This window comes from Panthera uncia, chromosome X, assembly GCF_023721935.1.
Source record: "Panthera uncia isolate 11264 chromosome X, Puncia_PCG_1.0, whole genome shotgun sequence".
NCBI lineage: Eukaryota > Metazoa > Chordata > Mammalia > Carnivora > Felidae > Panthera > Panthera uncia.
In genome coordinates, this window is record NC_064817.1 from 40,449,779 (window position 1) to 40,465,736 (window position 15,958).

General features: G+C 48.6%; 1 protein-coding gene across 1 annotated transcript; it reads left to right on the forward strand.

Annotated features, from left to right (window-relative positions):
* Positions 1–6,580: 6,580 nt before the first annotated feature.
* On the forward strand, positions 6,581–13,429 carry WAS (WASP actin nucleation promoting factor). The gene is made up of 12 exons (XM_049643794.1): positions 6,581–6,799; positions 7,121–7,261; positions 8,109–8,195; positions 8,296–8,398; positions 8,511–8,552; positions 8,645–8,695; positions 9,341–9,515; positions 10,538–10,580; positions 10,787–10,940; positions 11,134–11,537; positions 11,800–11,914; positions 13,127–13,429. Exons 1-12 carry the CDS (start codon positions 6,668–6,670, stop codon positions 13,180–13,182), a joined length of 1,503 nt encoding a protein of 500 aa, XP_049499751.1. The 5' UTR covers positions 6,581–6,667; the 3' UTR covers positions 13,183–13,429.
* Positions 13,430–15,958: the final 2,529 nt, after the last annotated feature.

Here is a 15,958-nt window from a genome sequence, read left to right on the forward strand (position 1 = left end):
TACACACACTTAAAATAATCTTCCCAGGATCAGAGCTGACGCAGAGGTCAGCTTGTGTTTTCAGCAGTGGAGGCAGCACTGGCCATAGATTTGGAGTTTCCAAGCAAATTAAAGGAAATGTGCCCCACCTGGTGAAGGCAGGGGGCTCAGGGCTCAGGCTTCCTAAAATTGAGGTCACCATGTGAAATTATCAACAGTTACTTGACTTTCAGCATGTAACTGACCCAGGACAGTGAACCGAAGCCCCACTCCTCCATCTACATCATCTACATCCCTATGAATCATGTATTTATTATTTGTATGTATTTTATAATGCACATATATATGCTTAAATTTTAATTTACATACATATATAATGTAAAAATTGCAAACTTTAAGTCAGGTAACTGGCTAGATCACCTACGATGTATATTAAATTTTTTTAACGTTTATTCATTTTTGAGAGACAGAGTGAGAGAGCAAGCAGGGGTGGGGCAGAGAGAGAGAGAGAGAGAGACAGAATCCAAAGCAGGTTCCAGGCTCCGAGCTGTCAGCACAGAGCCCGAGGCAGGGCTCGAACTCACAGATGTGAGATCATGACCTGCGCCTAAGTCGGCGCTTAACAGACTGAGCCACCTACGTATATTAAATAACACATGTCAGTCACAATGATCCTGTCCCCTCTGGTTCGAAAACTGGGGAAAATATTTATTCTCTTAAACATATTTTGTCAAAGTCCTCGCCATGAGGGATTTTAACTGTTGTCAGTTTTGTACCCATCTGTCAGAGGAGTAAAATTAATGATTTTAGCACACTGAACCCAAAGACCACAGATGTTCACTCTGCAATTTATGGTATTGGGAGAGCCAGACAACCAACCTGTGCCCGTCCTACTGCGGCTTAATTTTATTTTATTAAAGTAACTTCTTAGAGTATTTCCTAGAACCCAAACTCAGAGAATACTTTCTATTCTGCGTTAACTAGAGAATAAGTGCACCCAAGAACAACTGGGTACAGGCAGGAAAACCCTACTGGCTTTGTTAGAGTTTACAATTTAGCGTTTACACAGGGCATCATGGCCCGGTATGTCATCTCACTAACCCCCAACAGGAAGCACCACTTTTTTACAGGTGAACCAACTGACCCTCCTGAGGTGGTATTCGAACCCACCATCCGAAATCTCCAAAGTCTCGCTTCAGTGGCTGGGCACCCGGGTCTGGCACCCACTGCACATGCCCGAGCCCGTGACCAATGGGAGACCCGCGCGCGCGAGCGGAGGCGGGCTGTTAGGCTCTGAGACCCAAGCGGAATTCTACCATCGACCAATAAGAGCCCACGGCAGTCTCTGATTCCCCAGCCCTGAGCCAATTGGAGGCTCCGGTACAATGACAGAGGCTTCTAAGAAATCGAGGGGGGGGGGGTGAGAGTGGTTAAGATGGCGGATGCGAGAGAGGTTGAGGGCGCGACCCGAGCGCAAGGCACGCCTGAGGCGGGTGGGAGTTGGGAGGACGGGACGGGAATCTTGGGACAAGCAAGATTGCGACATTCCCCTCTCCATTAGGGGATGAGGCAGCTGTCGCAATCCTCCCCCACAAACAAACGGTATGTTGTAAGGTGGCCATCCCCTTTCTAGTGGTATGATCCTGGGCGGACTGTTCCATTTTGCGTTCCTCCCCACACCAGCAGTGGTGCTTTCCAGGCTGCAGCGTTATGGCTGTTCGGGGCTCACAGTCAAGGGTGTCAACACAAGTGGATGTTCCTAGAGTCACACACACAGGGGTTTGGACACGCAAGGGGTCACACACTCGGGTGTGTACAATTCTGGTGTCACAGACTAGGGAATGGACACACACATTGGGGTGCACGGAGGTAGCGGGCACCTATCTAGGGAGAGTTGTGACTTTGAGGTTGTGGACAGGGTAGGGACTTGGAGGGGACACAAACCTAGAAGGGGGTAGGAGGGCTTGCCTGGCGGTGTTTTCCTGTGCTGGGCCAGGGGGAGTAGGGCAGGAAACAAGTGGTGGGTGGCATCTCCCAGGTTGGCCGGGAGGGCGCCAGGAACATGTCACAGCCCTAGAGGAGTCTGGCCAGGGCCCACGGAATGGCTCTCTGAGATGGTCTTTGCATCTCAGGGATGCAAGGGAAAGTTGAAAAAGGGCAGTGGGAAGGTGGTCGTGTGCCCTGGGTCTCTGACCGTCCACCAATTAAAGTGCAAAGGAGGAGGGTGAGGAAAGGAAGGGGGAGAGGGTGGGAGAATGCTAGGCTGAAGGGATGATAGTTCGTTTATCCAAGTCACTGCTGTTTCATAAAAACAACCATGCGTGATTATAACATGTTAAGCCCTGTCCTAATCACTTGGACATGAATTATCTCATTTAGCCTTCAAAACAACATTAACTGCTATTATCTTCACTTTACGGATGAGACAAGGGAGGCACTGAGAGGTTCCCAGACTTTTAACAGCTGGTAAGTGGCACAGCCAGAGCCAGAGCCAGAGCCAGGCTGTAAGGCCCCAGAATCTGTGGTTCTAACCACTGAGCCATTCTTCTCTCAATTTTTTTTCTTCTTTTTCTTTTTTAATATCAGCTCTAAGTCCAACATGGGGTTTGAACTCATGACCCTGAGGTCAAGAGTCACCTACTCTCTACTGACTGAGCCAGCCAGACACCCCACCACTGAACCATTCTTATCTTTTCAGGTATCTCTGCTTTTCTGTGCACCCCCTGTCCTTACTCCATCCCCATCAGGACTAGAAATCAGCCCCTCTCCTGAGAACCCCTAAAGTACCCATTTGCCCGTTATATCCATGAACAGTTTAGACACCTCTGTGGGAGAGGCTGGCCCCTGCACACTCTTGAGTTCTTTTCTTCCCCCTTTCCCTAGGCAGGAGGGGTGAAGAGAGGACAGGGGAGCCTTGTGGACAGCGGGCAGTAAATCACAGCATAGATAGCTGGACTGTACGATGATTACTCAACAAATGCTGACTGAGCTGCATGCAGGGTCTTGTGCTAGGGTGGTGGGGATACTGGCAAAGAACCAGACAGACAAGGGTCATGTTCCTTCCTGACCTGGGGGTGTGTTTTGGGAATTCCTGGTAGGCAGACTTCGGTTGTCACAATGATGGGGGTGCTTTGCATTTAATGGGGGGGGGGTGGCTAGGATGCTGGGGGACAGTCCCACACCACCAACCCTTGTAATGTACCTGAATGTCATTCCAGGATGGTGAGAGGATAGGGTCAGATGGTTGGAAACTGCCGTTTCCTTAGGCCTGTCCCTAGGAAGCACCCCTCAGTCAGGGGTACAGAGGACCAGGAGAGGCAGGGAAGGAAGGGGAGAAGGATGGCATGGCAAAGGACATTTTGCCATCTTGGCCTCAGTTTGGTCTTATGGGACAGCAGTAGGGCCCCCCAGTAGGGCCCTACCTGTGCCTACTTCTCCTCCATGGACTCAGTCATGTGGTAGGACCAAAGTGGGGAAGACACCCCATGTCTTATCACTGACTGTGTCTTATTTCCTACTCAGGGCTTGAGGTGTGGCAATCAGGATCTTGTAGGCAAGATCCTCTCAGAATAAAGCAAAATAAGCACAAGATATAAACAGGAAATGGTTCTCCATCTGGTGACCCCGGAGGGGTAGAGGGACATCAGGATGGCGTAAGTTATTGGTTATATCCTGGTTCTGGGGGGTTCCTGGGTATTCACTGGATTGCTAAGAAGTGAGTTTGAACCACTGCTCCCAGCTGTGGTGGACTGGTATTGGACCCACCCTCCTGCTGCGAACCATAAAAGCTAAATTGAGGTTTTTGTTCTTTTAAGTCTTTTTGAAGGTCCTGGAGAGCAAATTACCTTTGAGGTCCTCACTTCACCAAGTACTGTCATCCAGTATAGAAAAGCACTGCATCGATGGGAATACATAAAAGTAAAATAAACCAGCTCCAAATTATTAATGCAGGTCAACAAAGTAATTCAATAATCTGGATAATGGGAAAAATGATTTCTAAGTCACTATATTCCAGGGTGGGGACACTCATTCTATGAGGGACTAAAATAAAACTCTAGGTTTTTTTATTTAGAGAAAAATATAAAATTTATTTATTTATTTATTTTTGGAAAAAAATATAAATTTTAAACTTGTCTGCTACTTAGAACTGGAAGTATATAACTTTTAAATATTAATTTAGGGGTGCCTCGGTGGTTCAGTTGGTTAAGCGTCCAACTCGATTTCTGCTCAGGTCATGATCTCACGGTTCGTGGGTTCAAGCCCCGCATCAGGCTCTGTGCTGACAGCATTGAGCCTGCTTGGGATTCTCTCTTTCTTTCTGCCCCTCCCCTGCTCACTCTTCTTTCTGTCTCTCAAAAATGAATAAATAAACATTTAAAAAAATGTTAATTTAAAAAACAACCAGCAAATGTGGCAGAGGTTTAAGGCCTTCTGATGTAGACTCAAGGGAGACAGATCTAGTGGCAGAGAAAGAAGGAGGTGGAAGGTTGAGAACACAAGGCCGAGAAGGAGCAGAAGAATTTTCTCTCTGCTCCCACGTGGCACTTGACAGATTAGGAATCGTTTCTCATGTATTTGGCCTCAGCTCCACCGTTCACAAGCTGGGTGATCTTGGGCAAGTTAGCTAACTTTTCTGGGCCTCAGCTTCCCTATGGGTAAAATGGGGATAAGAGCAGTGTTTCCCTCGTGGGGTCATTTGTGAAAGTGAAACCAGTTAATAAATGTAAGGCACTTAGAAAAGCTCAGAAAACATTAAATCAGGGGCACCTGGGTGGTTCAGTCAGTTAAGCATCAGACTTTTTTAATTAATTAATTAATTTATTTATTTAAATTCAAGTTAGTGGGTGCCTGGGTGGCTCAGGACTTCGGCTCAGGTCATGATCTCACAGTTTGTGGGTTTGAATCCCCCATCGGGTGAGCTTGAGCCTTGCTTTGGGTGATCTTGAGCCCCGCATTGGGTGAGCCCCTCTTTTCTCTCTCTCTCCCTCCCTCTGCTCCTCCTGGGATTCTCTCTCGCTCTGCCCCTCACTCATTGTGCCCTTCTCTCTCTCTCTCTCTCTCTCAAAAAAAAAAAAAAAAAATTCAAGGTAGTTAACATACATAAGCATCTGACTTTTGATTTTGGCTCAGGCCGTGATCTCATGTTTCGTGACTCTGAGCCCCACATTGGGCTCCACACTGATAGTGTGGAGCCTGCTTGGGATTCTGTCTGCCCCTCCCCCGCAAAAAAATTAAAAAATTAAAAAAAGAAAACCTAAATCCGACACTAATCCCTTATTGATTCCTTCAGTAAACATTTATTTGGTGTCTAGTTTGTGCCAGATACTGGAGATACACATGGCACAGGGCAAGAGCATGATGAGCAGTATTAAAATGAATGAATACAATGGCTCTTTGAGCAACAAAGCAGAGCTTTGCCCTATGAACAAGCCAGAAGGCGCTCCAGGCAGAGGTACGAAATTGCCTAAATTGTCTGGTGAGTTGTGGGTGCCCAAGGCTGAGTTGTGAGGAGGGGAGGGAGGGAGGCTGGAATTGCCCCATCAGAAGGAACTTTGAGTTTCAGCTTGGGAGAGAAGCTCTATACTTGCTTGAAGGTTTCCAGGCACGAGTGTGGGTCCCACCTTGAGATGTGCTGTTTCCCTGCAGGTACCAGAGAATGTCAGTCACACCCCAGACCTGCTCAGCTGCCCCAGACTGCTGTATGTGCCTGAGAGCTTCATGTCCCCAAATGGTAAACTGAGGCCCATGGAGAAGTGAGGACTGAACTACCACTTGCGAGCTGGGAGCTACTGGGAAAAATCATGGAACCGCCGTGTGCCTCAGTTCCCTCATTTCCCACTATCAAATGGACATGGTAAGAGTGTACGCCCCATAGGCTGTTATGAGGATTTAGATGAGTCGGTATTTACAAAGAGGGCAGAACAGTGTGGCACACATGTTCAGTGCTACATAAACATTGGATAAAAATAGAATGTTGTGTGGGGAAAAAGCAAGGCTCTGAAGATGACTGACTTTTAAAAGTTCAAAAGCAATGAAAACTAAACAAGATGTTGACTAGGCATTCATATATGCTATAAAGGGATGATAAGCAGAAAATCATTTGGGAACTGTGGGGAGGCAAGAGTAAGGGATGGGGAAGTGAGCTGGGTGCAAATGCATTGTTGGGGTCTCAGGAGAGGGGTGGGATCCCAGGCACTCCCAGTGTCATTAGAAGAAAGGTTTAAACACAGTAATTCTTCAGCATGAGGGGCCTTGGGCCTCAGGCCCAGACCAACTGGATGCTTTGGGGAGGAAGGAGACTGCCCAGCTCCATGACTGCTCCCTGCCATAGTGTCCCCCGGCAGAAGTGCAGCAGTGGCCTAGCTCTTGCTGTCATCCAATCAGCGGGAAGAGGATCTGAGCCAGTCAGAGGGAGATGGGCCTCAGGGAGTAAGAATAGAAGAAGAGGACCTGAGCTGGTCCAAAAGATGGGTCTTAACCAGTTGAATGGAAGAGGGCCCCAGTCTGAGGGAGGAGGGTCCAAGCCTGTTCTAGGGAGGGAGGAGGAGGCCAGGCCCACCCAGGGGCCCCTGGAGGACTTGTTTCCCTTGTGGTTTTTTGCACTTCCTGTTCCCCTGCTCACTGCGGAAGTTCCTCTTCTTACCCTGCACCCAGAGCCTAGCCGGAGAGGACAAGGGCAGGAGGCACCATGAGTGGGGGCCCTGTGGGAGGCAGGTCTGGGGGTCGCGGAGGACCAGGGGTTCAGCAGAACGTACCCTCCACGCTCCTCCAGGACCACGAGAACCAGCGACTCTTCGAGATGCTGGGTCGGAAATGCTGGGTGAGCTGGGGATCTCCTAGCCCTCCCTGTCTCCCTCCCTTTCCTCCTCTTCCTCTACTCTTCTCTGCCTCCTCATCTTCCCCATCCTTCTCCTTTCCTCTTCTTTCTTCCCCTCTTCCTCTCCTCCTTCCCTTCTCCATCATCTCCTCTCTTAGAATCCGCTTAGCCCCATTCACCAATCCCAGGAAGATCTTGATTTCCAAGTCTGTCAACTCTCCCTCTGGCCGTGGCTCTTCCTTTGGAGCCCTAACAGCCATGGACATGGGAGAACTAGACCCTCTGGCTGACCAGATTCCAATGAGCCCTGCTCTTCCCTCCCAGACACTGGCCACCGCCGTTGTTCAGCTCTACCTGGCACTGCCTCCCGGAGCAGAGCACTGGACCAAGGAGCATTGTGGGGCTGTGTGCTTCGTGAAGGATAACCCCCAGAAGTCCTACTTCATCCGTCTTTACGGCCTTCAGGTGATTCCCACCTCCCCGCACTGGACATGCAAACCAGTTTTCAACCCTGCAAACCCATACCTGTGTCCATAGCCCCAAGGCCTTGGACAGATCAGTAAACCTGAGCCCTGGGACCAAAGACTTCATCCAGATGTCAAACTCTGGTTTGCCTTTCTTTGTTTTTGATAATTGACCCAGAATCTCCATGTCAAGATCTATAAAACCCCAAATATTAGTATAACTCCTAAATCTAACAGTATAGTTCTGTTTTATGAACTCCAAACAAAAAGAGCCCTGTATTTTTACCTTAACTTCAAATCTGTTCTAAACTCAACATTTTGGGTCCCATAAATTCCCTATCATAACTCCTGAACCCTAAATGTTTGCCTAGCTCCTAAGCCATAGCTCTGCTCCACAAACCTCAAATCGCACATACACCTTGGCTGAATCCCCCACCCCCAAAGCTTTCAAGTCTGTATGTCTGAACCTCAAATATCAACCCCAACTCCCAGGACTGGAGCCCTACCTGTCCAAATGAAGGCCCCCATAAAGGAAGGATGTAAGATGGAGTCTGTGAATGGGTTCAATTTCCTAGGACTAGAGTCCTAAATCCTCCTATTCAAGCCCCCAAGTCCCACATCTAGGGCCCTGAACCCCAAATCCAAATCTCTGACTGCAGTGTCCAACTCCCATACTGTACCTCAACCCTCCACATCTGACATCTAGACCCCCAACTCCCTGATGCTAAGCTGGAAATCTCTAATGCGATCCTGGGGCCCCAAATTATGATATCATTCTCCTTGCCCAGATAACAGAGGCCTGCCACCCTGGGCAGGCCTCAGTGCCAGTGTGTTTCCCACCTCTCCAGGCTGGCCAGCTGCTCTGGGAACAGGAACTATACTCACAGTTGGTCTACTCCACTCCCACCCCTTACTTCCACACTTTTGCTGGAGATGTAAGTGGCCACTCAACCCCTGGGCCTCAGTTGGGATGTGGGGAGGAGATGGGAAAGGTGTGGGGGGCCTGGAAGGCTATTGAGCCCAAGATATGTGCAGGACTGCCAAGCAGGGCTGAACTTTGCAGACGAGGGCGAGGCCCAGGCCTTCCGGGCCCTGGTGCAGGAGAAGATACAAAAAAGGAATCAGAGGCAAAGTGGAGGTGAGGAGGCCTTGGGGGAGAAAACGAGGTTGGGCAGGAGTACATGCAAGGGTAGGGAGCTGGAAAAGCTCCTCTTATGGTTCTGGTTCCCAGTCCATCCGTCTCTCCACAGATAGACGCCAGCTACCCCCACCACCAGCACCAGCCAATGAAGGTGAGTCCTCAAGTTCAAGGAAGGTAATAAGGGGCTAGCCCAGGAACCTGTGGCAGGGTTGTAATAGCTCTCTATCCATTCCATCTCTCCAGAGAGAAGAGGGCCCCCACCCCTGCCTCCGCATCCAGGTGGAGATCAAGGGGGTGAGTGCTGATTCTTTCCTGTGTCTCTGAGTGGACAGGTGGGTGGGGGAGTGGATGGATAGATGGGTGGGGAGTGGGTGGATGGATGAGTAGTTGGGTGGGTGTAGAGATAAGTGGGCGAATGAGTGGGTAGATGGATTGGTGGTGGATAGATGGTTGAGTGGGGGATGAATTGATGGGAAGATGAAAACATAGATGTATAGGAGAATGAGTATGTGGATATATGGATGAATAGATGGATGGATGATTGAGTAAATCAATGAATAAGTGAATGAATTGAACAGCAAATAAATGAATAATTGACATAACATTTCAATCAGTGAATAAAGCAATGTTGAATGAACGACTGACCGAATGAATAATTTCACAAATAATTGGGTCAATGAGCCATGAATGAATGAATCAATACTTAAGTGATAAGCATGAGTGAATGAATAAATAAATGAATTGGTGAATGTAAGAATGGCTTGTAGAATCCACTCATCCACTTCTCCATAAACCCTACTTGGACCCCTTACCCACTCCCTCTGTGACCATCAAACACACACACACAGATTCCCTCAACACTCTTCCTGTCTCTTGCCCCTATGCTTTGGTTGGTAGGTTAAGTAGGTCAATGGCTCAATCACACTATTTTCCCCACAGGCCCAGCAGCTGGCCCCCTGTCCCTGGGGCTAGTAACAGTGGACATCCAAAACCCAGACATCACAAGTTCACGATACCGTGGGCTCCCAGCACCTGGGCCTGGCCCAGCTGATAAGAAACGCTCAGGGAAGAAAAAGATCAGCAAAGCTGATATTGGAGCACCCAGTGGATTCAAGTGAGAACCTCTCCCCACTGGTCCCACAGATCCCTCTGGGGGGGTGGATGAAAAGTTGGACAGGAAGAGAGCTGAGTAGATGGAAGGATGGGCACATGGGTGGGTGGGTAGGTAGATGTGTGGATAGGTGGGGGATGCAAGGCCTGGACTAGGGAGAGGCAAGCGAGGTGCCAAGGTTGCAAAATTTATAGAGGTAGTTACTCTAAGGGTCATGCAACTGTAACTAATGACTCTGAGAGTGAGGGCCCCATTAAATTTTACGCCTTAGGCACCTCACTTGCTTCACCTTAGTCCCACCCTGGGTGGGCTGGTGGGTGAATGGATGGGTGGGTAGATGGGTAAATGGATGGATGGATGAATGGATGGATGAAAGAGTGAGTGAGTTGGGGAATGAATGGATAGGTGGGTGGATGGATGGGTGAATGGGTAAATGGGAAGTGGGTAGGCAGATGGATGGGTGAGTGGATGAGTGTGTGGACAGATGGATGGATATCTGGTTGGTTCACAAACAAGGTGGATGGGGATGGACAGGTGGCCAGATATGTGGATGAATGGACAGTTCAATGGATAAATAGACAAAAGTATGTGGTTGAGTGGGTGGACAAAAGAGTAGATGGATTGAAAGGTGGGCACATGGGTAAGTGGTTGGGTGGATGATCAAGTATGTGTGAAGATAGATTGGTGGACAAATGGGTAAACAGATGTATATAGGAAGATGAGTAGAGAAACAAATGTACAATAGATCAGTGGTCTGACAGGTGGATGCAAATGGCTAGGTGGGCAAATGGATGGGTGATGGATGGTAGAAAAAGGGATGGGTAGGCAGATGGGCACCACAAACTATGGACCCCTTCTAATTCTATAACTGTTGCTCTCATTCAGTCACTCAGTCATTCACTTGTGACTCATTCATTAATTCTGGCTCCTCGGAGTCTCTCTGGGCAGAAGGCAAGAGGGCTTCACTAGGAAGGGAGGAAAGGAAGCGCAGTGGGGTTTCACTGGGATCTCCTCACCTCCCCCAGACATGTCAGCCACGTGGGGTGGGACCCCCAGAATGGATTTGACGTGAGTAATTCCAAAGACCCCTTGACCCACTTAACTACCCACCTGCCCTTCCGTAGTCCACTGGCTCAGACCTACCCCTAGACTCCACCCTTTCTACACCCCTCTCAGAAGATCCCTCTCGGGGGGTGGACCTATTGATAATCTGTGCCCCTTCCCTATCCACTTTATTCCCCCACCCCTGCCCTGGCCTTTTTCCTCCTGGGCAGGTAAACAACCTGGACCCGGATCTGCGGAGTCTGTTCTCCAGGGCAGGAATCAGTGAGGCCCAGCTCACAGATGCCGAGACCTCCAAGCTTATCTACGATTTCATTGAGGACCAGGGTGGGCTGGAGGCTGTGCGGCAGGAGATGAGGCGCCAGGGTGAGTCCCCCCACCCCTTCTTCTCCAGCCCTAGTAGCTGGTTTTTAAGAGATATAGTCACTCAGTCCTCATGGAAACCCTTATACTGCTTGAGTGAGGAGTTGATCATTTGGGGTACCCATTTTATAAATGAGCAAAACTGAGGCTCTGAAGAAAACTATAACAATAGCTATGTGTTATTTTCCCCCCTCAGAGCCGCTTCCACCGCCCCCACCGCCATCCCGAGGAGGAAACCAGCCCCCCCGGCCCCCTACTATTGGGAACAACAAGGGTCGTTCTGGTCCACTGCCCCCTGTACCTTTGGGAGGTGCTCCACCCCCGCCAACTCCCCGGGGACCCCCACCCCCAGGCCGAGGGGGCCCTCCACCACCACCCCCTCCAGCCACTGGACGTTCTGGACCACCGCCCCCTCCACCCTCTGGACCTGGAGGGACTCCTGTGCCTCCACCACCACCACCACCACCACCACCACCCAGCTCTGATGATGGGCCAGTCCCTCCCCCTCCTCCTGCTCTGGGGCCTGTGGGGGGCCTGGCCCCCAGTGGAGGTCGGGGGGCACTTTTGGATCAAATCCGGCAGGGAATTCAGCTGAACAAGGTGAAGATGGGCAGGATTGAGGGTTGGGGGTCTGGGGCTCGGGTGTGCTGGGCAAGCCAGGATATTAGGGGGCCAGGGCTGAAATTAATGGAGGTCCCAGTCTTTGGGGTTTCAGTAACAGGGCTGGGAGGTTGGTGGGGCAAGGTAGGCTGGGAACCTTGAAGGGGACTGGAGTGTATGGGAGGGGAAGTAATGAAGGGGCAGGAAGGAGTGCTCCAGTCACGGGCTTTGAACCCTCTGTGCTGAACCCTGCTTGCTGCAGACCCCTGGGGCCCCAGAGAGCTCAGCGCTGCAGCCTCCACCTCCGAGATCGGAAGGGTTGGTGGGAGCCCTGATGCATGTGATGCAGAAGAGAAGCAGAGCCATCCACTCCTCAGGTGAGAGCCTGCCCTTTGCCAGGACAGAGCCTGGTTCCCAAGGCTAGTGTTGGTGTAAAAATAACCCCAACGGTTACCATCAATAGTAATAGTATCCATACATGACTCTTGTATCAATCTCCTTTTTGACAATGTTAACATTGTCATTATGGAACAATAATATAATTCACTCTATCTTTTTTTAAAGTTTATTTGTTTTGAGAGAGAAAGAGAGTGAGGGCACAGGCATATGTAGGAGGGGGAGGGGCAGAGAGAGAGAGAGAGGGAGAGAGAGAATCCCAGGCAGGCTCTGCACTATTAGTGCAAAGCCTGATGACCGGCTCGAACTCACAAACCTGTGAGATCGTGACCTGAGCTGAAATCAAGAGCTGGAGGCTTAACTGACTGAGCCACCCAGGCGCGCCTGTTTCACTCTATCTTTGATGATAATATTATCATTAATGCCAAGGCATGTCCACAGTATTAATATTAATCCTGTATGTTCAGTAGTGTTAACATTAGTCCACATGTGATGATATTATAAAGAACCCCGCCTTGGACAATAATATTAACTCTAACTCCATGTGTCAATAGGTGAACATTAGCTCATTATGTGATAATTATATAACTAGTCCAGTCTTCATATAATAATGTTAACATTAATCCCCTGATGTGTCAACGATATTGTCATTATATGACAATTATATGAGGGTAATATGGACCTCAACCTATTATTGGCAGTATTAACATGTATCCCAGAGTACATCCACAAGATCACTATGAATCCATTATATGACAATATTGTAATGAATCTCATCTTTGATAGTGATATTGTCAATAACCCATTATGTATCAACAATATTAACATTAACTTGGTATGAAATAGTAATATTGTAATATACTCCATCTTTGCTAATAATATTTAAATCCACCCAATTAAGTAACAAACCCGCTAACGTTAACCCTTGTGTGAGCGACAGTAATATCCCAATTAACCATATTTTTGACAATGACATTAACTTCGACTCCAACTCCAACCCATACCCTAACTCTTGTTCCTCTGAGGGGGTCCCTTCCTCATCCAACTGCACAGGCCCCGGATGTGATTTCCAGCAGGAGACCTCAGTCCCCCAGGACCCTGAGTCCTGACTCTCAGACCCCAGGAACCTCACCCCACTCAGGTCCCTTGAACCCTTATGCTCATCCTGAGACCTGCTTTCTCTGTCCCTCCAGACGAAGGGGAGGACCAGGCCGGTGATGAGGATGAGGACGATGAGTGGGACGACTGAGTCACCCTGCCTACCTGTTCTGCGCCTCCTCCCCTGGCAGCCGCTGTTTCCTGCCCTCCACTCCTGGCCTCCAGGCTCTCAAGCCCCATTTCTCCCCCACCGACCCTTCCAATGCTGTCATCTCTGACTGATCCCCAACATTCACCCTAGCAAATTGCCAGGGCCCCTTTTTATATAAAATTTCTAGTTCTCCTCACATAAGGATTTTTAAACAGAAATAAAATAACTGTCTTTTTGTTTCTCTCAATCTGTTTATATTCCAAATATGGAAAGTTGGGATCCTTTTTCCATATAGTCTCTTTTATTCATCTATACCATTTCATTTATTTAGCCTTACATGTATATATTCACTCATTTGTTCCCTCATTGATTTCTTTGCTTCCTTTTGTCCTTCTTTCTTTCCACATTTACTGCCAGGCACTACTTTAGGGGCTGGGGATAAGGCAGTGGGGAAAAAAACCTAGTGAGGCCAACATTCTAGTGGAGGAGACAGCTCTAAAACAAGGAATCAAATACAAACAAAAGATACAGATCATGGTTAAGTGCTGTGATATGCTGAGGGGGAATGACATTCAGATGGAAACTTCATGGAAAGCCACCTGGAGGAGGTGACAGTTGTGCAGAACCTAAAGAGAGAGGAGTCAACCAATAAATATTTGGGGGGAGGGCACTGCGGGGGGAGGGCACTGCAGGTGGAGGGAACAGCCAGTGTGAGGGCACTCTAGTTGGAGGGAACATCCAGTGCAAGGGCCCTGAGGTGCTTGGTGTGAGGGTGAGTGTGGTGAATGAGCAGGAGTTATTTATTATTAATTTACTTATTTAGTAATTAAAAAAAAACCCAAAACATTAAATCAGCATTATATTAGATCAAGAGACTACTCAGTGGTCAGACTTACTCTCCATGCCCACAACTCACACACCAGGATCCTGATGGGCAGGACCCCCTCTCAATTTTTAAATTTGGTTCTGCCCAGTTCTCAGTGCAAACCAAGTCCTGGCCGATGGCAATGAAAGAGGCAAAGACTTAGTAATCAGATAGATCTGCTCTAGAACCCAGGCAAGATGCCCCACCTCTGAGCCTCAGTTTCTTCATCTATACAATGGAGGTTTACAGTATGTAACCGATTCCCAACTGAGATCGCACTGAGTCACCCTTCCTCCTCTAGGAATTACTCACCAGAAAGAAAAAAGGAGCAAGTCAAAACTGTCCCTGGTGTTTAAAGCTGTTTCCAAGGGAGTGATTAGTACCTCTTGCTCACCAGAGCCTTAGAAGAGGTGCCTACTCCTTCCCATTTCTAACATCTGGTGGATTCAAGATCTCAAGTATCCTACCTTTTAGAGGACAAGGAGGGGAGTGGGGAGAAAGATAACAGTGAGGAGGAATCCAGAGAGGAAAGGCCTCATCCATCTGCAAGACTAGTGGAAGAATTTCTGAACCATCCAAGGTGCAGGCAGGGGCTTAGGGGAGGGAATGAAGGAGAGCCAGGGTGAAGGGGGAGGTGTGGGAGGTGGGAGTTGGTTTTGCTCCTTAAGAATTCGCCTGCAGCCTCAGAAGCTGAAGAAGGAGGGAATCTCAGGTTCTTTTTAATGCTTTCATTGTTCTTCACCTTTCACTCCCCTCCCCACCGCAGGTCGTCCAGGTCCCAGGAGCAAGCTAAGTCTAGGAAGGGCCTGTCAGTATCACTTACCTGCCTCCCCACCCCCTGCTAGGAAACCCTAGAAATCCAGTGTTCTGGGACCCCCTCAGCAGGCTTTGTCCTGGGGAAGAAACTTCCATCACACAACCTCTGAATCCCCAGGAGCGCTGCCTGGAGCAGGCACAGACTTGGCTTAAAAGTATCCACTGTGGACAAGTTGCTTGACCTTTCTGGACCTCAGTTTCCTCAGTCTTTCCATGGAGACTAAAAATGCTTACTTCCCAGGGTTGTGGAGAGAATTAAAGTAGATGGCGTCTGCAGAGTGCCTGGCTCCTTGAGTCATCTATAAACATTAGATGCTGCTGCTGCTACTGTTCTTCTTGTTCTTACCGGTTGTCACTGATCCTGAGTCACCGCTGATTATAAAATGCCCCATTATTTTATGTATCACTAAGAAAGACAAAAAACTGCGGATTGAATTATGACACCAGTGCTTGAGAGATGCAGCCCGATTTCAGAGATGTTAAAAATGAAATGCTCCTGGAACACTGGCTGGGGATGTTCCTTAACCTGCGTTCTGGTTCCACATGGATGTTTGCTTGTGAGAACTCATGATACTGGTCACCCATGGTCTGTGCACTCATGTATGTGTAGTACAATCAAATATGAGGTTTACATTAAAAACAGATCAAACCTGTACAGCTTGGAATGGAAAAGACCTTATACTGGCCCCAGCACTAGGTAAGGCAATATACACAGTTGGCACTAAATTAATGCTGAATGAACAGACAAGTGGCTGGGAGTGGGACACAGTAATAACAAGGTGGCATCTTACTTTTGATATCTGAACAGATGCTAGTCGAGAAAGATTCTTTTCCACATGAGCTAGAGATGCCCCCACCCCAAGGTCACTCATCTGAGGTTTTACAGATGAAGAAACTGCCTAAGGTCACACAATGATGGAGCTAGTATTTGAACCAGATAGCTAGGCTCCAGGATCCACTACACTATATACAATGTTTGGGGAGGACCGAGGTATAAAAAATTAATAGAGGGAAACATTTCTAAAATGGACTCAGGATGCTAGAAGGGGAGGCTGGTAGAAGAAGCTTACCACTCAATATCAATTACAAGAAAGG